The following is a 22,500-nucleotide window of genomic DNA, read 5'->3' on the forward strand; positions in this document are numbered from 1 at the left end:
TAACTTTCCTACCAGGCTCCTAGTACAGCAGGGATCATCAACTAGATTCATCCTATATCTTTCCTACCAGGCTCCCAGTACAGCAGGGATCATCAACTAGATTCATCCTATAACTTTCCTACCAGGCTCCCAGTACAGCAGGTATCATCAACTAGATTCATCCTATAACTTTCCTACCAGGCTCCCAGTACAGCAGGTATCATCAACTAGATTCATCCTATAACTTTCCTACCAGGCTCCCGGTACAGCAGGTATCATCCACTAGATTCAGCCTATAACTTTCCTACCAGGCTCCCAGTACAGCAGGTATCATCAACTAGATTCATCCTATAACTTTCCTACCAGGCTCCTAGTACAGCAGGGATCATCAACTAGATTCATCCTATAACTTTCCTACCAGGCTCCCAGTACAGCAGGGATCATCAACTAGATTCATCCTATAACTTTCCTACCAGGCTCCCAGTACAGCAGGTATCATCAACTAGATTCATCCTATAACTTTCCTACCAGGCTCCCAGTACAGCAGGTATCATCAACTAGATTCATCCTATAACTTTCCTACCAGGCTCCCAGTACAGCAGGTATCATCAACTAGATTCATCCTATAACTTTCCTACCAGGCTCCCAGTACAGCAGGGATCATCAACTAGATTCATCCTATAACTTTCCTACCAGGCTCCCAGTACAGCAGGTATCATCAACTAGATTCATCCTATAACTTTCCTACCAGGCTCCCAGTACAGCAGGTATCATCAACTAGATTCATCCTATAACTTTCCTACCAGGCTCCCAGTACAGCAGGTATCATCAACTAGATTCATCCTATAACTTTCCTACCAGGCTCCCAGTACAGCAGGTATCATCAACTAGATTCATCCTATAACTTTCCTACCAGGCTCCCAGTACAGCAGGTATCATCCACTAGATTCATCCTATAACTTTCCTACCAGGCTCCCAGTACAGCAGGTATCATCAACTAGATTCATCCTATAACTTTCCTACCAGGCTCCCAGTACAGCAGGTATCATCAACTAGATTCATCCTATAACTTTCCTACCAGGCTCCCGGTACAGCAGGTATCATCAACTAGATTCATCCTATAACTTTCCTACCAGGCTCCCAGTACAGCAGGTATCATCAACTAGATTCATCCTATAACTTTCCTACCAGGCTCCCGGTACAGCAGGTATCATCAACTAGATTCATCCTATAACTTTCCTACCAGGCTCCCAGTACAGCAGGTATCATCAACTAGATTCATCCTATAACTTTCCTACCAGGCTCCCAGTACAGCAGGTATCATCAACTAGATTCATCCTATAACTTTCCTACCAGGCTCCCGGTACAGCAGGTATCATCAACTAGATTCATCCTATAACTTTCCTACCAGGCTCCCAGTACAGCAGGTATCATCAACTAGATTCATCCTATAACTTTCCTACCAGGCTCCCAGTACAGCAGGTATCATCAACTAGATTCATCCTATAACTTTCCTACCAGGCTCCCGGTACAGCAGGTATCATCAACTAGATTCATCCTATAACTTTCCTACCAGGCTCCCAGTACAGCAGGTATCATCAACTAGATTCATCCTATAACTTTCCTACCAGGCTCCCAGTACAGCAGGTATCATCAACTAGATTCATCCTATAACTTTCCTACCAGGCTCCCAGTACAGCAGGTATCATCAACTAGATTCATCCTATAACTTTCCTACCAGGCTCCCAGTACAGCAGGTATCATCAACTAGATTCATCCTATAACTTTCCTACCAGGCTCCCAGTACAGCAGGTATCATCAACTAGATTCAGCTGCGGGACAATATTTTCTTGAGCGATGGTCAGGGGGCCAGAACATAATCAACCTTAAAAAGCCCAACAGATATAATATTTGACTAAAACATAAAAATTTCTAACCTCGCTTATATTTGTATACATATACAGTATATACAGTATCTCTCTATTATGCGTAGGAATCATTTGGAACAGATTTCAAAAATTGAAATAAATTGGAGCTGTTTTTTGGTGTTTTTACAGTCTTTTATGTCCAACAATAAAATAAAAATGGGGGGTGGACTCATAAAATCAGCCACAGGCCAAATTTGGCCCCCAGTCGAGGAACCCTGCATTACAGGGTACTGATGGTGATGGTGATGGTGATGTGTTTCAGGGTCCCAGTACAGGGTGGTGATGGTGATGGTGGTGGTGATGGTGATGTGTTTCAGGGTCCCAGTACAGGGTGGTGATAGTGATGGTGGTGGTGATGGTGATGTGTTTCAGGGTCCCAGTACAGGGTACTGATGGTGATGGTGGTGGTGATGGTGATGTGTTTCAGGGTCCCAGTACAGGGTGGTGATGGTGATGGTGGTGATGAGGATGATGTGTTTCAGGGTCCCAGTACAGGGTGGTGATGGTGATGGTGGTGGTGATGGTGATGTGTTTCAGGGTCCCAGTACAGGGTGGTGATAGTGATGGTGGTGGTGATGGTGATGTGTTTCAGGGTCCCAGTACAGGGTACTGATGGTGATGGTGGTGATGAGGATGATGTGTTTCAGGGTCCCAGTACAGGGTACTGATGGTGATGGTGGTGATGAGGATGATGTGTTTCAGGGTCCCAGTACAGGGTGGTGATGGTGATGGTGGTGGTGATGGTGATGTGTTTCAGGGTCCCAGTACAGGGTGGTGATAGTGATGGTGATGGTGATGGTGATGTGTTTCAGGGTCCCAGTACAGGGTACTGATGGTGATGGTGGTGGTGATGGTGATGTGTTTCAGGGTCCCAGTACAGGGTGGTGATGGTGATGGTGGTGATGAGGATGATGTGTTTCAGGGTCCCAGTACAGGGTACTGATGGTGATGGTGGTGGTGATGGTGATGTGTTTCAGGGTCCCAGTACAGGGTGGTGATGGTGATGGTGATGTGTTTCAGGGTCCCAGTACAGGGTACTGATGGTGATGGTGGTGATGAGGATGATGTGTTTCAGGGTCCCAGTACAGGGTACTGATGGTGATGGTGATGTGTTTCAGGGTCCCAGTACAGGGTACTGATGGTGATGGTGGTGATGAGGATGATGTGTTTCAGGGTCCCAGTACAGGGTACTGATGGTGATGGTGGTGGTGATGGTGATGTGTTTCAGGGTCCCAGTACAGGGTACTGATGGTGATGGTGGTGATGGTGATGTGTTTCAGGGTCCCAGTACAGGGTACTTACTGATGGTGATGGTGATGTGTTTCAGGGTCCCAGTACAGGGTACTTACTGATGGTGATGGTGATGTGTTTCAGGGTCCCAGTACAGGGTGGTGATGGTGATGGTGTTGATGAGGATGATGTGTTTCAGGGTCCCAGTACAGGGTGGTGATGGTGATGGTGGTGATGAGGATGATGTGTTTCAGGGTCCCAGTACAGGGTACTGATGGTGGTGGTGTTGATGAGGATGATGTGTTTCAGGGTCCCAGTACAGGGTATTGATGGCGATGGTGATGGCGGTGATGATGTGTTTCAGGGTCCCAGTACAGGGTACTGGTGGTGGTGATGAGGATGATGTGTTTCAGGGTCCCAGTACAGGGTACTGATGGTGATGGTGGTGATGGTGATGTGTTTCAGGGTCCCAGTACAGGGTGATCCTGTGTATTAACCGCCATACTGACGAGGAAGTCCCAGACAGGAAGTGTGACTCAGCAGTAAGACCCTCCCCTGAGGAGGAGCTCTGCAACACACACCCCTGCCCAGCATTGTGAGTGTGTAGATCTATGAACAGCCATAAGCAATAATCATGTGTATATTGTACATATGTATTAACCCTCTCCTCATCTCTCTCTCCTCTGCGTGTGTGTCTCTGTGTCTCTCTGTGTGTGTCTCTCTGTGTGTGTTTCTCTGTGTGTGTGTTTCTCTGTGTGTTTCTCTCTGTGTGTCTGTGTGTTTCTCTCTGTGTGTGTTTCTCTGTGTGTGTCTGTGTGTGTCTCTGTGGGTCTCTGTGTGTGTCTCTCTGTGTGTGTGTGTGTCTCTGTGTGTCTCTGTGTGTGTTTCTCTCTGTGTGTGTCTGTGTGTCTCTGTGTGTGTGTCTGTGTGTGTTTCTCTCTCTCTCTGTGTGTGTGTGTGTGTGTGTGTGTGTGTGTGTGTGTGTGTGTGTGTGTGTGTGTGTGTGTGTGTGTGTGTGTGTGTGTGTGTGTGTGTCTGTGTGTGTGTCTGTGTGTGTCTCTCTGTGTGTGTCTCTCTGGGTGTCTCTGTGTGTGTGTCTCTGTGTGTCTCTGTGTATCTCTGTGTGTGTTTGTGTGTGTGTGTGTGTGTGTGTGTGTGTGTGTGTGTGTGTGTGTGTGTGTGTGTGTGTGTCTCTGTGTGTGTCTGTGTGTGTCTGTGTGTGTCTCTCTGTGTGTCTCTGTGTATCTCTGTGTGTGTTTGTGTGTGTGTATGTGTAGCTTCGAGGCCAGCTCATGGTCAGAGTGCAGTGTGTCTTGTGGTATGGGAGTACAGCAGAGACAGCTTCAGTGCAGACAGAGCTTTGGGAACCGTTCCACCATGGTTCAACCACAACGCTGCTCCAACCTAACCCCACCTGACCTCACCCAGTCCTGCCAGCTACGACTCTGCTCACACTGGGAGATAGGCACCGACTGGAGCTCTGTGAGTATAGAAAGTGTGTGTGTGTGGCAGGGGGGTATGTTAATATTCACACAGGGGAATGGTGTATGTGTGTTTAGTTGGACATTCTTTAGTTGGTGAGAATGTGTGTTGACATCTATGCACACATGACTGTTCGCTTTGGATAAAATCCATATATTATATATTATATTATTATTATATTATTTTATGAGAATGACATCTGTTGCGATCCATCCTGTTTTCCTGTTTTCCCATGTCTTTGTTCTGTTGTAGGTTTTCCTAACATTCTCATTTGAACTCAACAGTGCTCAGTGGACTGTGGCATGGGGAAGAGAACTCGTAATGTCCGCTGTGTCAGTGACCATGGCAGCGTGGTGAATGACAAGGAGTGTAACGCCAAGCTCCGCCCACAAGGAAGTGAGGACTGTCACATGGGGCCCTGTGTAACCAACTGGTACTTCACTGGCTGGTCCAACACTGTGAGTCCCCCCCCCACACACACACACGCACAGACATACAGACATAGGGACACGGACACACATACAGTACATGCTCATTCTAAATCAATACACTAACTTCTCTAATACCCCCATCTCTCTCTCAATTCAATTCAATTCAAGGGCTTTATTGGCATGGGAAACATGTGTTAACATTGCCAAAGCAAGTGAGGTAGATAATATATAAAGTGAATATATAAAGTGAAATAAACAATAAAAATTAACAGTAAACATTACACATACAGAAGTTTCAAAACAATAAAGACATTACAAATGTCATATTATATATATATACAGTGTTTTAACAATGTACAAATGGTAAAGGACACAAGATAAAATAAATAAGCATAGATATGGGTTGTATTTACAATGGTGTTTGTTCAGGTCACACAACTTGCTGCTGTGATGGCACACTGTGGAATTTCACCCAGTAGATATGGGAGTTTTTCAAAATTGGAAATATGTATCTGTAATATGGTCAGACATTGGGCAGGAGGTTAGGAAGTGCAGCTCAGTTTCCACCTCATTTTGTGGGCAGTGAGCACATAGCCTGTCTTCTCTTGAGAGCCATGTCTGCCTACGGCGGCCTTTCTCAATAGCAAGGCTATGCTCACTGAATCTGTACTCTCTCTCTCTCTCTCTCCCTCTCTCTCTCTCTCTCTCTCTCTCTCTCTCTCTCTCTCTCCTCTCTCTCTCTCTCTCTCTCTCTCTCTCTCTCTCTCTCTCTCTCTCTCTCTCTCTCTCTCTCTCTCTCTCTCTCTCTCTCTCTCTCTCTCTCTCTCTCTCTCTCTCTCTCTCTCTCTCTCTCTCTCTCTCTCTCTCTCTCTCTCTCTCTCTCTCTCTCTCTCCTCTCTCTCTCTCTCTCCCTCTCTCTCTCTCTCTCTCTCTCTCTCTCTCTCTCTCTCCCCCTCTCTCTCTCTCTCTCTCTCTCTCTCTCTCTCTCTCTCTCTCTCTCTCTCTCTCTCTCTCTCTCTCTCTCTCTCTCTCTCTCTCTCTCTCTCTCTCTCTCTCTCTCTCTCTCTCTCTCTCTCTCTCTCTCTCTCTCTCTCTCTCTCTCTCTCTCTCTCTCTCTCTCTCTCTCTCTCTCTCTCTCTCTCTCTCTCTCTCTCTCTCTCTCTCTCTCTCTCTCTCTCTCTCTCCCTCTCTCTCTCTCTCTCTCTCTCTCTCTCTCTCTCTCTCTCTCTCTCTCCTCTCTCTCTCTCTCTCTCTCTCTCTCTCTCTCTCTCTCTCTCTCTCTCTCTCTCTCTCTCTCTCTCTCTCTCTCTCTCTCCCTCTCTCTCTCTCTCTCTCTCTCTCTCTCTCTCTCTCTCTCTCAGTGTTCAGCCCCGTGTGGTCCAGGTGTTCAGAGGAGAGAGGTGTTGTGTCTGACCCGTGGAGGGAGAGAGGGAGGAGAGTGTTTGGGGGACAAACCGGCGGACATGAAGGCGTGTAACGGGGGTCCGTGTTCTCCCACCTACATGTGGTACAGTAGCCCCTGGGGTCAGGTAAGGGGAGCAGGAGGTGTGGCAGCCATCGATCAATACTGTTACCAATATAATCAGTCACTTCAATTCAATCATTCTTTTTTGGAATGGATGGATAGATATTTACATATGAAAAGAAATGCATAGTACTGTAATGGCAGATGAATAGGAATACAATGTCATGTTTTCCACCTCTCTCCCTCTCTTCCCTCTCGTCTTTTGTCTTCTCCTGCCTCTCTTCCCTCTCACTCCTCTCCTCTTTTCTCGCCCTCCTCCCTCTCTTCCCTCCTCCAGTGTAGTGCTCCATGTGGGAATGGAACGCAGCGAAGGGACATCATCTGTGTGGAGAAGATGGGGACAGATTTCAAAGTGGCACCGATCAGCCAGTGTGCCCAGCTGGAAAAGCCTCCCTCGGTGCAGACGTGTGCGATGGAAGCATGTCAGCCTCAGTGGTTTACTACGGAGTGGAGCGCGGTGAGAGAGGGAGGAGAGAGGAGAGGAGAGAAAGAGGAGAGAAGGAGGAGAGGAGAGAAGGAGGAGAGGAGAGAGGGAGGAGGGGAGAGAGAGAGGAGAGAAAGAGGAGGAGAGGAGAGGAGAGGAGAGAGGGAGGAGAGGAGATGGGGAGGAGAGAAGGAGGGGAGAAGAGGAGAGAGGGAGAGAAAGAGGAGAGAGGGAGGAGAGAGGGAGGGAGGAGAGGATAGAGGGGGGAGAGGAGAGAAGGAGGAGAGAGGGAGGAAAGGAGAGGAGGAGGAGAGAGAACATAATTACGACCTTGAATTGCAGTTGGTTGTTGATCACGAGAAAGATGTTGACCATCCTCCTCTCTCTTTCTCCTCTTCTATCTCTCTCCCTCAGTGCTCTCGTTCCTGTGGTAAGGGGCTACAGATCAGAGAAGTACGGTGTCTCACACCTGACAAACAGCACAGCCCAGAATGCTCCCCTACAGACAAACCTGACCAGGAGCAGCTCTGCAATACCATACCCTGCAGTCCACAGGTCGCAGGTGTGTGTGTGTGTGTGTGTGTGTGTGTGTGTGTGTGTGTGTGTGTGTGTGTGTGTGTGTGTGTGTGTGTGTGTGTGTGTGTGTGTGTGTGTGTGTGTGTGTGTGTGTGTGTGTGTGTGTACTGTATGTTTACAGTGCCTTCAGAAAATACTTTTTCCACATGTGGTGTTACAAAGTGGAATTAAATTTGACTTTACACCAAATACTCTGTAATGTCACTGCAAAAAAATAAATAATAATAATTGTATATATGGAAAATAAAACACTAATATGTCTTGATTAGATAAGTATTCAACTCCCTGAGTCTATACATGTTGGAATCACCTTTGGCAGTGATTACAGCTGTGAGTCTTTCTGGGTAAGTCTCTAAGAGCTTTGCACAACTGGATTGTACAATATTTGCCCATTTATTCTTAAAACAATTATTCAAGCTCTATCAAATCGGTTGTTGATCATTGCTAGACAGCCATTTTCAAATCTTGCCATAGATTTTCAAACCGATTTAAGTCAAAACTGTAACTACGCCACTCAGGAACATTCAGTATCGTCTTGGTAAGCAACTCCAGTGTATATTTGGCCTTGAAAGGTATATATTATTCCTGAATTCATCTCCAAGTGTCTGTTGGAAAAGCAGACTGAACCAGGTTTTTCTTTAAGATTTTGCCTGTGCTTAGCTCTATTTCGTTTATTTTTACCCTAAAAAACTCCCGAGGCCTTGCCGATGACAAGCATACCCATAACATGATGCAGCCACCAACATGATTGAATATATGGAGAGTGGTACTCAATTATGTGTTGTGTTGAATTTACCCAAAACATATCTTTGTCATATTTTTTGCAGTATTACTTTAGTGCCTTATTGTAAACAGAATGTATCTTTTTTGCAGTATTACTTTAGTGCCTTATTGTATACAGAATGTATCTTTTTTGCAGTATTACTTTAGTGCCTTATTGTATACAGAATGTATCTTTTTTGCAGTATTACTTTAGTGCCTTATTGTATACAGAATGTATCTTTTTTGCAGTATTACTTTAGTGCCTTATTGTATACAGAATGTATCTTTTTTTGCAGTATTACTTTAGTGCCTTATTGTATACAGAATGTATCTTTTTTGCAGTATTACTTTAGTGCCTTATTGTATACAGAATGTATCTTTTTTGCAGTATTACTTTAGTGCCTTATTGTATACAGAATGTATATTTTTTGCAGTATTACTTTAGTGCCTTATTGTATACAGAATGTATCTTTTTTGCAGTATTACTTTAGTGCCTTATTGTATACAGAATGTATCTTTTTTGCAGTATTACTTTAGTGCCTTATTGTATACAGAATGTATCTTTTTTATTTCTGTACAGGCTTCCTTCTTTTCACATTTATGTTAGTATTCTGGAGTAATTACAATGTTGTTGCTCCATCCTCAGTTTTCTCCTATCATAGCCATTAAACTGTTTTAATGTCACCACTGGCCTCATGGTGAAATCCCTGAGCAGTTTCCTTCCTCTCCAGCAACTGAGTTAGGAAGGACACCTGTATCTTTGTAGTGACTGGGTGTATTGATACACCATCCAAAGTGTAATTAATAACTTCATCATGCTCAAAGGGACATTCAAGTCTGCTTGATTTTTTACCCATCTACCAATCGGTGCCCTTCTTTGCGAAGCATTGGAAAACCTCCCTGGCTTTAGTGGTTGAATCTGTGCTTGAAATTCACTGCTTGACTGAGGGACCTTACAGATAAATGTATGTGTGGGTTACAGAGATGAGATTCATTTAAAAATCATGTTTAACACCATTATTGCACACAGAGTGAGTCCATGCAATTTATTATGTAACATGTTCAGCACATTTTTACTCCTGAACTTATTGAGGCCATAAAATGGTTGAATACTTATTGACTCAAGACATTTCAGCTTTTCATGTTTTATTGATTTGTAAATATTTGTAAAAAACATAATTCCACTTTGACATTATGGGGTATTGTGTGTAGATTAGTGACACAAAATCTCAATTTAATCCATTTTAAATTCAGGCTGTAACAACAAAATGTGGAAAAAGTCAAGGGGTGTGAATACTATATGAAGGCACTGTACAGTATGTGTGAGTGTGTGATGCTTGTGAGATTTGAAATCTAACCCTTTCTCCCTCTCCTCTCCTCCTCTCCCCTCTCCCCCTCTCTTCCTCCCCTCCACTCTTCCCTCTCCTCCTCTCCTCCTCTCCCCTCTCCCCCTCTCTTCCTCCCCTCCATTCTTCCCTCTCCTCCTCTCCCCTCTCGCCCTCTCTTCCTCCCCTCCACTCTTCCCTCTCCTCCTCTTCCCTCTCCCCCTCTCTTTCTCCCCCTCTCTTTCTCCCCTCTCCTCCTCTCCCCTCTCTTTCTCCCCTCCACTCTTCCCTCTCCTCCTCTCCCCTCTCCTCCTCTTCCATCTCCCCCTCTCTTCCTCCTCTTCCCTCTCCCCCTCTCTTCCTTCCCTCCACTCTCCCCTCTCCTCCTCTTCCCTCTCCTCTCCTACCCTCCACTCTCCCCTCTCCCCCTCTCTTCCTCCCCTCCACTCTTCCCTCCCCTCCACTTGTCCCTCTCCCCTCTCCTCCTCTTCCCTCCCCCTCTCTTCCTCCCCTCCACTCTTCCCTCTCTTCCTCCCCTCCCCTCTCCCCCTCTCCTCCTCTTCCCTCTCCTCCCATCCACTCTCCCCTCTCCACCTCTCTTCCTCCCTTCCACTCTTCCCTCTCCTCCCCTCCACTCTTCCCTCTCCCTTCTCCTCCCCTTCCCTCTCCCCCTCTCTTCCTCCCCTCCACTCTTCCCTCTCTCCTCTCCTCCTCTTCCCTCTCCCCTCTCTTCCTCCCCCTCCTCCTCCCTCTCTCCTCTCCTCCTCTTCCCTCTCCCCCTCTCTTCCTCCCCCTCTCTCCCCTCTCTCCTCTCCTCCTCTTCCCTCTCCCCCTCTCTTCCTCCCCCTCTCTTACCTCTCCCTTCTCCTCCCCCCTTCCCTCTTCCTCCCCCTCTTCCTCCCCCCCTCCACTCTTCCCTCTCCCCTCTCCTCCCCTTCCCTCTCCCCCTCTCTTCCTCCCCACCCCTCTCCCCCTCTCCTCCTCTTCCCTCTCCTCCCATCCACTCTCCCCCTCTCCCCCTCTCTTCCTCCCCTCTCCCCTCTCCTCCCTCCCTCCCTCTTCCCTCTCCCCTCTCCTCCCCTTCCCTCTCGCCCTCTCTTCCTCCCCTCCCCTCTCCCCCTCTCCTCCTCTTCCCTCTCCTCCCATCCACTCTCCCCTCTCCCCCTCTCTTCCTCCCCTCCACTATTCCCTCTCCTCTCCTCCCCTCCACTCTTCCCTCTCCCTTCTCCTCCCCTTCCCCCTCCCCCTCTCTTCCTCCCCTCCACTCTTCCCTCTCTCCTCTCCTCCTCTTCCCTCTCCCCCTCTCTTCCTCCCCCCCTCTCTTCACTCTCTCCTCTCCTCCTCTTCCCTCTCCCCCTCTCTTCCTCCCCACCTCTCTTCCCTCTCCCTTCTCCTCCCCTTCCCTCTCCCCCTCTCTTCCTCCCCTCCACTTTTCCCTCTCTCCTCTCCTCCTCTTCCCTCTCCCCCTCTCTTCCTCCCCACCCCTCTCCCCCTCTCCTCCTCTTCCCTCTCCTCCCATCCACTCTCCCCTCTCCCCCTCTCTTCCTCCCCTCCCCTCTCCCCTCTCCTCCCCCTCCACTCTTCCCTCTCCCCTCTCCTCCCCTTCCCCCTCCCCCTCTCTTCCTCCCCTCCCCTCTCCCCCTCTCCTCCTCTTCCCTCTCCTCCCATCCACTCTCCCCTCTCTTCCTCCCCTCCACTCTTCCCTCTCCTCTCCTCCCCTCCACTCTTCCCTCTCCCTTCTCCTCCCCTTCCTTCTCCCCCTCTCTTCCTCCCCTCCACTCTTCCCTCTCTCCTCTCCTCCTCTTCCCTCTCCCCCTCTCTTCCTCCCCCCCTCTCTTCCCTCTCTCCTCTCCTCCTCTTCCCTCTCCCCCTCTCTTCCTCCCCACCTCTCTTCCCTCTCCCTTCTCCTCCCCTTCCCTCTCCCCCTCTCTTCCTCCCCCTCTCTTCCCTCTCTCCTCTCCTCCCCTTCCCTCTCCCCCTCTCTTCCTCCCCTCCACTCTTCCCTCTCTCCTCTCCTCCTCTTCCCTCTCCCCCTCTCTTCCTCCCCCTCTCTTCCCTCTCTCCTCTCCTCCTCTTCCCTCTCCCCCTCTCTTCCTCCCCACCTCTCTTCCCTCTCCCTTCTCCTCCCCTTCCCTCTCCCCCTCTCTTCCTCCCCTCTACTCTTCCCTCTCCCCTCTCCTCCCCTTCCCTCTCCCCCTCTCTTCCTCCCCTCCACTCTTCCCTCTCTCCTCTCCTCCTCTTCCCTCTCCCCCTCTCTTCCTCCCCCTCTCTTCCCTCTCTCCTCTCCTCCGCTTCCCTCTCCCCCTCTCTTCCTCCCCCCTCTCTTCCCTCTCTCCTCTCCTCCTCTTCCCTCTCCCCCTCTCTTCCTCCCCCTCTCTTCCCTCTCTCCTCTCCTCCTCTTCCCTCTCCCCCTCTCTTCCTCCCCTCCACTCTTCCCTCTCCTCCCCTCCACTCTCTCCCCTCCACTCTCTCCTCTCCTCTGCTCTCTCTGTAGATGAGAACTGCAGGGACCTGCGTCATAACTGTGTGATGGTGGTTCAGGCCAGACTGTGTGTCTACTCCTACTACAAGACTGCCTGCTGCGCCTCATGTACCCAGAGTGCTCAGCGGGCCAAGAGGCACTGACCAGCCAATAACAGGCTTCCAGACGAGATCAGCCAGGGGTCAGGGTTTAAGGGGTTAGAAGTCAAAGCGCAGGTTACCATAGAAATGATCAGACCATAGAAATGGAGTTGATATATTACCACATGAAGTGGGGATTGAATTGTGTTCTGGGCCAGATGTACAGCCGTTATAGAAGGGATATTTTGGAATGTGAGTTAATTTGTTACTTACTACATTTCTTACATTTGATGGGTTATCTGCATATGCAAAAAATGTGCCAATGACATTGTACAGAGCTCCATAATATGGAACATAACTGATTTCTATGTCCACTCTTTCTGTTTCTATGGCTGAGAGATGCTGTGGATGATGTATGTACACCCAGGACCTGGGTCCAGAGCTCTGTCCCAGTAGCCAAACTTGCATACTACTTAGTGTGAGGTGAAGTATTGTCCATGCATACTATGTAGTATGCTAGTATGGATAGATGGGACCCAGAAGGTATAACCCAATAGCAGTGTAAGTCTATGATGTATGTTTTCTATGTTTGTGTTCTATATGCCAAAAAACTATTTGAAATGTCTCCTCAGTGTTTATACAGCATCATCAACATTTGGTGAAAACATACCAAAATGTAAAATGGTGGCCTAGTACAAGTGACCTGTTTTTAAAGGACATTAGTGGAGAGATGTCCATAACCTGAGAACGCCCCCAATCTGAAAACAAGCAGGGGTAGAATGAAACGACTGTATGGTCTATTGGTGACTGTCCAGGTATCCAACCTGTGCCCTCATGACTGTTAGCCCACTGAGCTAAAGCCAAGGCATTAACCTTGAAAGCTAATACCAGTGTTCAGGCCTCAGCCAAGGTTACACCCAACCACCTCTGCTACATACAGAAAATATACCACTACCTGAGACATTTGTATCATCTGACCCATCAATATGTTCAAGAATGGTAGGTATTGAAATAACATTGTATTCATTTATGCATTCATTTTCAGAAATGCATTTGCCACAATATGCAAAGCTGTGTCTGAAAGGTTCAATTCAGCTGTTTTTATCTCCATATCAAATCCTTTCTGGGTAACAATGAAGTACCTTACTGTGACTGTTTTCAATTCAAATGGTCAAAAAGAAACTAAATAACTTCTTAGCAAAGAGCAATTTCTCAAGCAAGAATTTTGCTAGGAAACTGAAAACTACTGTAGCTGTTATTGGCAGAGAGGTTTGAAACTATTTCTCTTTTTAGTCGCTTAACTAACTGGTGATGTCACCATGCAGACCAAAACGTCATCCCACCAAAACAGGGAGAAATTTCAAGCGGTCTTTTCAAACAGCTCTTACACTAAAATGGCATTATCATAATTTTCACAATTTCACAATATTATTCCAATACTGTGGAAGGATATATAAAACACAGCAGAATCACGTTTTTGAGTGCACTGGGCCTTTAACTTCCAAAGGAGCAAGTAACATCTCCCTGACTAATTTGTGTTTTTACTGAAAATGTTTAAAAGGGTTCTTGGACTTGGACTTAAACAAAGCTCTTTTTAACGGACATTGCCCCTATGCCTTGACATAGTTGTAACATGTTACTTACTGTATGTTACGTCTACAGCATACAGACACACACACACACACACACACACACACACACACACACACACACACACACACACACACACACACACACACACACACTCCACAGGTGAATGATGTGTATATTTGTCAGGCAATATTAAATTTGTATGTCTATATTTCTGTGTGAACATATACTTAATATACATATCCATAAATATATCCTATATTGTGGTATGATTTGAATTGTAGGCATACTGTACATGTTAACTGTATGCATATATTCATATAAAGTATTCATATTTTTCAGTCATCATATTAAGAAGAACAAATTATATTTTGCTACCCTTAGATGGTGTGTGTTGTGTGTGTGTTTGTCTTCCTGTCTCTGTGAAGTTGCCTATTTGTGTTTATTTGTGTGAGTACGCAGCCATGGGTGTATTGTTGTATGAGTCTATCTGTGAATGTCATTTTCATGTTTTAAATCGTTTTTAGTAGAAACAAAAAGTTTTATATTAAAAAAATATAATTGTAATTTATTTTTTTTCTTAAGAGGACCTGTAGAAAATTCCCCTTGTTGCTTCCGTGTCAGAGTTTATGATCAGAAGTTATTGTGTAGAAGTATATGGATTTTGTATTATTTTGAAAAAGGCAAAAGAGTGTGTGGAAAATGCTATCACAAACTTAATCTGAAATAAAAACTGAAACCAGAAAATAGTTCGCCTTTTTCTATTTTGTGCACTTTTCTTTCCCCCAATTAGCAGCCTAGATGTCCACTGAGACCTACAGTACATTGTAATTAAGTAGACCTTCATATCCTCAACAGTGGCCAGGTGGCGGTATTGTGTGCTTGTAAAGCTGTAGCCAACTTGTCTTCCCTTGTTCAGAATAGACTAGGTTGTGTTGTGATAATAACTCAAGTAAGCTTAATATGACTTCATGGATCTAACGTTTCCTCTATGAACAAACGACATCATTCTGGGTATAAATGCTAACCTGACCATAAATCCGGATCTATAGGGGGCAATTTCGTCCTATTCTAGCCCTAGGCCTACTCCACAGACGACAGAGAAACCGAAAAGCCCCAGTTCTGACACCACCATGAAAGAGGCCCGAGCATCAGTTCCTCATGCATGTTCATGTTGCCTACAGCTACGTTCAGTGGGTGATACGGTGTATATCCCCGTGGTAGGCCGCGCGTGCCGTCCAGCGGCTTGTTCCCGGTATAGACCCCGCGTGTGTGAACGGACGATGTATAACGGTGGGGGGCAGTAGGCGGGGAGAGGGGGGCATGAGGTGGTGGGAGGCAGATGGTGACCTTTCAGAGTAAATTACCCTGAACTCTTTGACTCCTCTCCTCAAGCGCGAGGGGGGTGGCAGAAGAAGAAAACAAACACACACCGGAAAGAGACCAAAGAGAACCCCATCAGCAATAAAGATGAGTTAAAAAGCTTCATAGTTTGATGAAGGTTGTAAATATCTTGGTTCAGGACCATGGACAGATGAGGTCTGCTATGCCTGTCTGTATCAGAGCGGTGAGGATCCCTCCCTCACTAGGCTGAAACGACGGTGTATTATTGTAGGTTAACCCATACTGTTAGATCAGTGTAGTCTGTAGTATAGGCCTATCCTCTTCTCTATTTTCGCTCTCTCCCCTTTCTCTCGCACATTAGGCTAGCCTATTTGTGTACATTATGGATATGATTACGAATTTAGCGTTTGTTCAACACGGAGAAGAGAACTGGTTAGGGCAACCTTAAGGCTGGCGTGTGTGTGTTGTGTGCGCAGCTGTAGTCATGACGCCGCTCGCGCGCGCTGGTAGTATGGCAGGCTTCAGCACCACGGCCAGAGCTCGCGGCCAGAACAATAGGCAGCACGGCGTTCCAGAACTTCAGGCACCGTCCACGAGCACTCACACACTGGACACTAACGTAGACATAGTCAAAGAGCTTGTTTGAAAACGCTTATACAAATTGTCAACTAATCCTGGTTTTGATAACTGAAATAGCTGTCCATATATATTCCACAGTGTTCCCTATATGCTAATTTCAGGGCTAGAAGGTGTAGGCTACGTCTACGAAAGATAACATGGGTTTTCTTTTTAAGGTTGGAGTAGAGTTTTTGACGGTCCCTGCCTTTTACGTCACAGCCTGTCAACCGCTCGAGGGAGAGGGGGGAGGGAGGGCAGGATAGAGAGAGAGGGAGACACCGGTAGACGACGTCAAACGCTACGGTATCCTATACACTGAGGGAAAAGAGGGGTAGCGCGGGAGGGAAACGTTAGATATTAATAAGTATATTTTAATATATGTGTTAGCCCTTAACTGTTTATATAAATGGACTGCTGGATTTATCAATAGCTGGCTGCTGCAGAAATAGTTTTTAAGAATATAGCCTTGTAGCCTAATTATTGCAGAATTTTGACTATTCTAACAGGCAGGGCAGTACTCAGAGAGTGACTGACTGGCTTTACCGGATTTGCCAAGAGTCGTGACGAGAGGATAGAGCAAATAACGGATCACCAAGGCACCGGGTTGGGGATATGTGATCTGATGATCGCTTGCTAAGACGTGAGACCTTAACGGGAGCAGCAACTCCACTGATCTGTTACGGATTCGAAATCTGGAGAGGGAGCGATTGGCACAAAGAGCGGAGAACGAATCGCATTGAGCCTACTATTCCCGGAGGGAGGATAACAGGAGACGCGCACTGAAGACAACAACGCCACGGTAAAACGTGGTTAAAATAAACAAAATCATCTCAAATTACTCTCGGGATTATTTTACAACGTGGAGTGAAGGATCTCTTGAAATCGGTAGGATTTTTAAAACCAAGGCTCCATATTGTGTTTTTGTGCGCATGTGTTTTATGTGTGTTTTGTGTGTATGTTGAGCCGGGGCGGACAAAGAGATGAGCCCCCATACGTTGACATCCAATGAGTGTATGTAACCTACAGCTGGCCAAACAAAGAAACCGCTCACAGCCGTTCTAAAGCGCTCATCTACCGTCTAAACCATATATTTTCCTTTCCCCAGGGGCTCCGAACACTCTCACGTCCTAAAGGTAATATATCACTTTTATTGATATTTAATTTTAATTTCTGTTTTATTGCAATTTAAATGTCTTAATTATGTTTTGATTGGCTGATCATCATTTGCATACTTGTTTTTATGAGAGGCGCAAGTGCCATTGTCTGTGTCAATAGGCTAATATTGTAGAGATATGATAATTCATCCAAAAATATTGATTTGGTTTTATTCAATTAATCAATGATTATCCTATATTGTTAAAAAATAAAATGACACATTTACATATCTTGTTTTTATGTCCATCTCCTTTTCCTTCTCTCCTCCAACACCCTCCAGCTCTGGTCGCTCCTCTCCAGAGGACCACGACTCTGCTCGCACTCACCCCGCTCTTCTCACCTCGAACCCCGCAGAGCGCCTTTCGTTCTCCCCGCTGTCTCCCGATGAAGGAAGCCGACGCGATCAAGCTGTTCGTGGGGCAGATTCCTCGGAATCTAGAGGAGAAGGACCTCAAACCGATCTTTGAACAGTTCGGGAAGATCTACGAGCTGACGGTGATAAAGGACAAATACACCGGCATGCACAAAGGTAGGCGAATAATGGGAACCCAGCCACCTGTAGAAATAATCCTGGACACAAATAGGCGTTTGGGCTAGACTACTCACTGGCAGACACACACACACACACACACACACACACACACACACACACACACACACACACACACACACACACACACACACACACACACACACAGCTACAGGAGGTTAAGACACACACTTTAAAATATTTTAAACACCCACTTAAAGATCAAGTGTGTGTGCTGGTGTAGGTTGATAGTAATGCTGGTTTAGGTTGATAGTAATGCTGGTGTAGGTTGATAGTAATGCTGGTGTAGGTTGATAGTAATGCTGTTGTAGGTTGATAGTAATGCTGGTGTAGGTTGATAGTAATGCGGGTGTAGGTTGATAGTTATGCTGGTGTAGGTTGATAGTAATGCTGGTCTAGGTTGATAGTTATGCTGGTGTAGGTTGATAGTAATGCTGGTCTAGGTTGATAGTTATGCTGGTGTAGGTTGATAGTAATGCTGGTCTAGGTTGATAGTAATGCTGGTCTAGGTTGATAGTAATGCTGTTGTAGGTTGATAGTAATGCTGTTGTAGGTTGATAGTAATGCTGGTGTAGGTTGATAGTAATGCTGGTGTAGGTTGATAGTTATGCTGGTGTAGGTTGATAGTAATGCTGGTGTAGGTTGATAGTAATGCTGGTGTAGGTTGATAGTAATGCTGGTGTAGGTTGATAGTAATGCTGGTCTAGGTTGATAGTAATGCTGGTCTAGGTTGATAGTAATGCTGGTGTAGGTTGATAGTAATGCTGGTTGATAGTTATGCTGGTTGATAGTAATGCTGGTGTAGGTTGATAGTTATGCTGGTGTAGGTTGATAGTAATGCTGGTTTAGGTTGATAGTTATGCTGGTCTAGGTTGATAGTAATGCTGGTGTAGGTTGATAGTAATGCTGGTCTAGGTTGATAGTAATGCTGGTGTAGGTTGATAGTAATGCTGGTCTAGGTTGATAGTAATGCTGGTGTAGGTTGATAGTAATGCTGGTCTAGGTTGATAGTAATGCTGTTGTATGTTGATAGTAATGCTGGTCTAGGTTGATAATAATGCTGGTGTAGGTTGATAGTAATGCTGGTCTAGGTTGATAGTAATGCTGGTTTAGGTTGATAGTAATTTTTGTTTGGTCTAGGTTGACTAGTCAATGCTGAACAAATTCTTATTTTCTAGGTTGATAGTAATGCTGGTCTAGGATTTGATAGTCATGCTGGTTTCTAGGTTGATAGTAATGCTGGTACCCTAGGTTGATAGTAATGCTGGTGTAGGTTGATAGTAATGCTGGTCTAGGTTGATAGTAATGCTGGTCTAGGTTGATAGTAATGCTGGTTTAGGTTGATAGTAATGCTGGTTTAGGTTGATAGTAATGCTGGTCTAGGTTGATAGTAATGCTGTTTTAGGTTGATAGTAATGCTGGTTTAGGTTGATAGTAATGCTGGTTTAGGTTGATAGTAATGCTGGTTTAGGTTGATAGTAATGCTGGTTTAGGTTGATAGTAATGCTGGTCTAGGTTGATAGTAATTTTTGTTTGTTTTTTACCTTTATTTTACTAGGCAAGTCAGTTAAGAACAAATTCTTATTTTCAATGACGGCCTAGGACCAGTGGGTTAGGTTGCCTGTTCAGCTGGTCAGGTTGACAGTAATTTGTAGGTTGTCAGCTGGGGGTTTGTAATGCTGGTCTAGGTTGATAGTAATGTTGGTGTAGGTTACTAGTCCAACTGGTTTAATCATAGTAATGCTACCCTAGGTTGATAGTAATGCTGGTTTAGGTTGATAGTAATGCTGGTCCAGGTTGATAGTAATGCTGGTCCAGGTTGATAGTCATGCTGGTCTAGGTTGATAGTAATGCTGGTGTAGGTTGATAGAGTCATGCTGGTCTAGGTTGATAGTAATGCTGGTTTAGGTTGATAGTAATGCTGGTGTAGGTTGATAGTAATGCTGGTCTAGGTTGATAGTAATGCTGGTGTAGGTTGATAGTAATGCTGGTTTAGGTTGATAGTAATGCCGTTGTAGGTTGATAGTAATGCTGGTCTAGGTTGATAGTAATGTTAGTGTAGGTTGATAGTAATGCTGGTTTAGATTGATAGTAATGCTGGTCTAGGTTGATAGTAATGCTGGTTTAGGTTGATAGTAATGCTGGTGTAGGTTGATAGTGATGCTGGTCTAGGTTGATAGTAATGCTGGTCTAGGTTGATAGTAATGCTGGTCTAGGTTGATAGTAATGCTGGTCTAGGTTGATAGTAATGCTGATGTAGTAGCACTATCATTGATGTAAACACTTCAACAGTAGAGTAGGCTGTCTGTTTTAGCATGTGTCTGATGATGGGTCACCATGGAAACACTGTCACTTATCACTGTCTCCTGATCACATACAGTACCAGTCAAAAGTTTGGACACATCTACTCATTCAAGGGTTTTTCTTTATTTTACAATTTTATACATTTTAGAATAATAGTGAAGACAGTAAAACTATGAAATAACACAAATGGAATCATGTATTAACCAAAAAAGTGTTAAACAAATCAAAATATATTTTATATTTGAGTTTCTTCAAAGTAGACACCCTTTGCCTTAATGACAGCTTTGCACACTCTTGGTATTCTCTCAATCAGCTTCATGAGGTAGTCACCTGGAATACATTTAAATTAACCGTGCCTTGTTAAAAGTTCATTTGTGGATTTATTTCTTCTTAATGTGTTTGAGCCAATCAGTTCTGTTGTGACAAGGTAGGGATGGTATACAGAAGATAATCCTATTTGGTAAAAGACCAAGTCCATATTATGACAAGAACAGCTCAAATAAGCAAAGAGAAATGACAGTCCATCATTACTTGAAGACATGACGATCAGTCAATCCAGAAAATTTCAAGAACTTTGAAAGTTTCTTCAAGTGCAGTCGCAAAAACCATCAAGCGCTATGATGAAACTGGCTCTCATGAGGACCGCCACAGGAAAGGAAGACCCAGAGTTACTTCTGCTGCAGAGGATAAGTTCATTAGAGTTTCCAGCCTCAGAAATTGCAGCCCAAATAAATGCTTCACAGAGTTCAAGTAACAGACACATCTCAACATCAACTGTTCAGAGGAGACTGTGTGAATAAGGCCTTCATGGTCGTGACACTCTCTGTGATTTATTTTGAATTCAAAGCACACTTAACCAGCATGACTACCACAGCATTCTGCAGCGATACACCATCCCATCTGGTTTGTGCTTAGTGGGACTATCAATTGTTTTTCAACAGGACAATGGCCGAACACACCTCCAGGCTGTGTAAGGGTTATTTGACCAAGAAGGAGAGTGAGAGAGTGCTGCATCAGATGACCTCACAATCATCCGACCTCAACCCAATATAGATTGTTTGGGATGAGTTGGATCGCAGAGTGAAGGAAAAGCAGCAACAAGTGCTCAGCATATGTGGGAACTCCTTCAAGGCTGTTGGAAAAGCATTCCAGGTGAAGCTGGTTGAGAGAATGCCAAGAGTGTGCAAAGCTGTCATCAAGGCAAAGGGTGGCTACTAAAATATTAAATATATTTTGATTTGTTTAACACTGTTTTGGTAACTACATGATACCATATGTGTTATTTTATAGTTTTGATATCTTCACTATTATTCTACAATGTTGAAAATAGTACAAATAAAGAAAAACCCTTGAATGAGTAGGTGTGTCCAAACTTTTTACTGGTACTGTATATCAAACAGTGTCTTCTGGGAGAGGATGGGGGAAGGGGGGAGTATATTCTTTCTCTCTTTCAGTCTTTCTGTCTATTTCGCTCTCTCTCGCTCACACTCTCTAATCCTCTAGTGTCTGTGCACGTGCGTACAGTCATGACCCCAAGTCACTCTAGTTCAGATGATGGGTGTTATCGTAATGTCTGTCTAACCCTGGCATACCTCTAGTCTAGTATACAGTCATACACACACACACACACACACACACACACACACACACACACACACACACACACACACACACACACACACACACACACACACACACACACACACACACACACACACACACACTAGGTAGACCCATTTTTCTGACCTGGGGTGTTATGTAGGAGCTTAGCCGTTTCTCCAGTCAGTATAATGGAGTGGTAAGCCTACTGATTCAAGCCTGCTGAGAGGGAGACCATCTCAAGTTTGGAGATTCCCCTTTAGAGCTGCAACAATAAGCCCATCTTTAAGAGGGCCCTGTGTGTGTGTTTGGAGGGGGGGTCATTGTTAATTTCTATTAAGTGTGTGTGTGTTTGGAGGGGGGGGGTCATTGTTAATTTCTATTAAGTGTGTGTGTTTGGAGTGGGGTCATTGTTAATTTCTATTAAGAGTGTGTGTGTTTGGAGGGGGTCATTGTTCATTTCAATTAAGAGTGTGTGTGTTTGGAGGGGGTTCATTGTTCATTTCTATTAAGAGTGTGTGTGTTTGGAGGGGGGGTCATTGTTAATTTCTATTAAGTGTGTGTGTGTTTGGAGTGGGGTCATTGTTAATTTCTATTAAGAGTGTGTGTGTTAGGGGGGGGTCATTGTTAATTTCAATTAAGAGTGTGTGTGCTTGGAGGGGGTCATTGTTATTTTCTATTAAGAGTGTGTGTGTTTGGAGGGCGGGGTTCATTGTTCATTTCTATTAAGAGTGTGTGTGTTTGGAGGGGGTCATTGTTAATTTCTATTATGGGTGTGTGTGGTTGGAGGGGGGGTTTGGGGGGTCATTGTTAATTTCTATTAAGGGGTGTGTGTGTTTGTAGGGGGGTGGTCATTGTTAATTTCTATAAAGGGTGTGTGTGTTTGGAGGGGGTGTTTGGGGGGTCATTGTTATTTTCTTTTAAGAGTGCGTGTGTTTGGGGGGGTCATTGTTAATTTCTATTAAGAGTATGTGTGTTTGGAGGGGGGTCATTGTTAATTTCTATTAAGGGTGTGTGTGTTTGGAGGGGGTGTTTGGGGGTCATTGTTATTTTCTTTTAAGGGTTCGTGTGTTTGGGGGGGGGTCATTGTTAATTTCTATTAAGAGTATGTGTGTT

General features: G+C 45.2%; 1 protein-coding gene and 2 long non-coding RNA genes across 12 annotated transcripts in view; all 3 read left to right on the forward strand.

The window, feature by feature from the left end:
• The window catches only part of LOC127927339 (uncharacterized), a 3,685-nt gene extending 1,530 nt beyond the window's left edge, over positions 1–2,155 (forward strand). For 3 of the 9 annotated variants that reach the window (XR_008127013.1, XR_008127018.1, XR_008127020.1), the window contains exons 2-4: positions 87–251; positions 472–911; positions 967–2,155. This is a non-coding gene — a long non-coding RNA (uncharacterized LOC127927339). The remainder of the gene's footprint in view (positions 1–86; positions 252–471; positions 912–966) is intronic. The other 6 variants (XR_008127016.1, XR_008127021.1, XR_008127015.1 and 3 more) reach the window with 6 other exon arrangements.
• The window catches only part of LOC127927336 (ADAMTS-like protein 4), a 121,408-nt gene extending 106,845 nt beyond the window's left edge, over positions 1–14,563 (forward strand). For both annotated transcript variants that reach the window (XM_052513574.1, XM_052513573.1), the window contains exons 11-17: positions 3,603–3,732; positions 4,415–4,619; positions 4,904–5,077; positions 6,412–6,579; positions 6,853–7,032; positions 7,414–7,561; positions 12,157–14,563. In XM_052513574.1, the coding sequence (XP_052369534.1) occupies positions 3,603–3,732; positions 4,415–4,619; positions 4,904–5,077; positions 6,412–6,579; positions 6,853–7,032; positions 7,414–7,561; positions 12,157–12,287 (1,136 nt within the window). In that variant the 3' untranslated portion in view covers positions 12,288–14,563. The remainder of the gene's footprint in view (positions 1–3,602; positions 3,733–4,414; positions 4,620–4,903; positions 5,078–6,411; positions 6,580–6,852; positions 7,033–7,413; positions 7,562–12,156) is intronic.
• Positions 14,564–16,052: 1,489 nt separating this feature from the next.
• The window catches only part of LOC118381310 (uncharacterized), a 9,214-nt gene continuing 2,766 nt past the window's right edge, over positions 16,053–22,500 (forward strand). The window contains exons 1-3 of the long non-coding RNA XR_008127080.1: positions 16,053–16,661; positions 16,882–16,909; positions 17,212–17,460. This is a non-coding gene — a long non-coding RNA (uncharacterized LOC118381310). The remainder of the gene's footprint in view (positions 16,662–16,881; positions 16,910–17,211; positions 17,461–22,500) is intronic.

Source organism: Oncorhynchus keta, unplaced genomic scaffold (genome assembly GCF_023373465.1).
Source record: "Oncorhynchus keta strain PuntledgeMale-10-30-2019 unplaced genomic scaffold, Oket_V2 Un_scaffold_1315_pilon_pilon, whole genome shotgun sequence".
Classification (NCBI taxonomy): domain Eukaryota; kingdom Metazoa; phylum Chordata; class Actinopteri; order Salmoniformes; family Salmonidae; genus Oncorhynchus; species Oncorhynchus keta.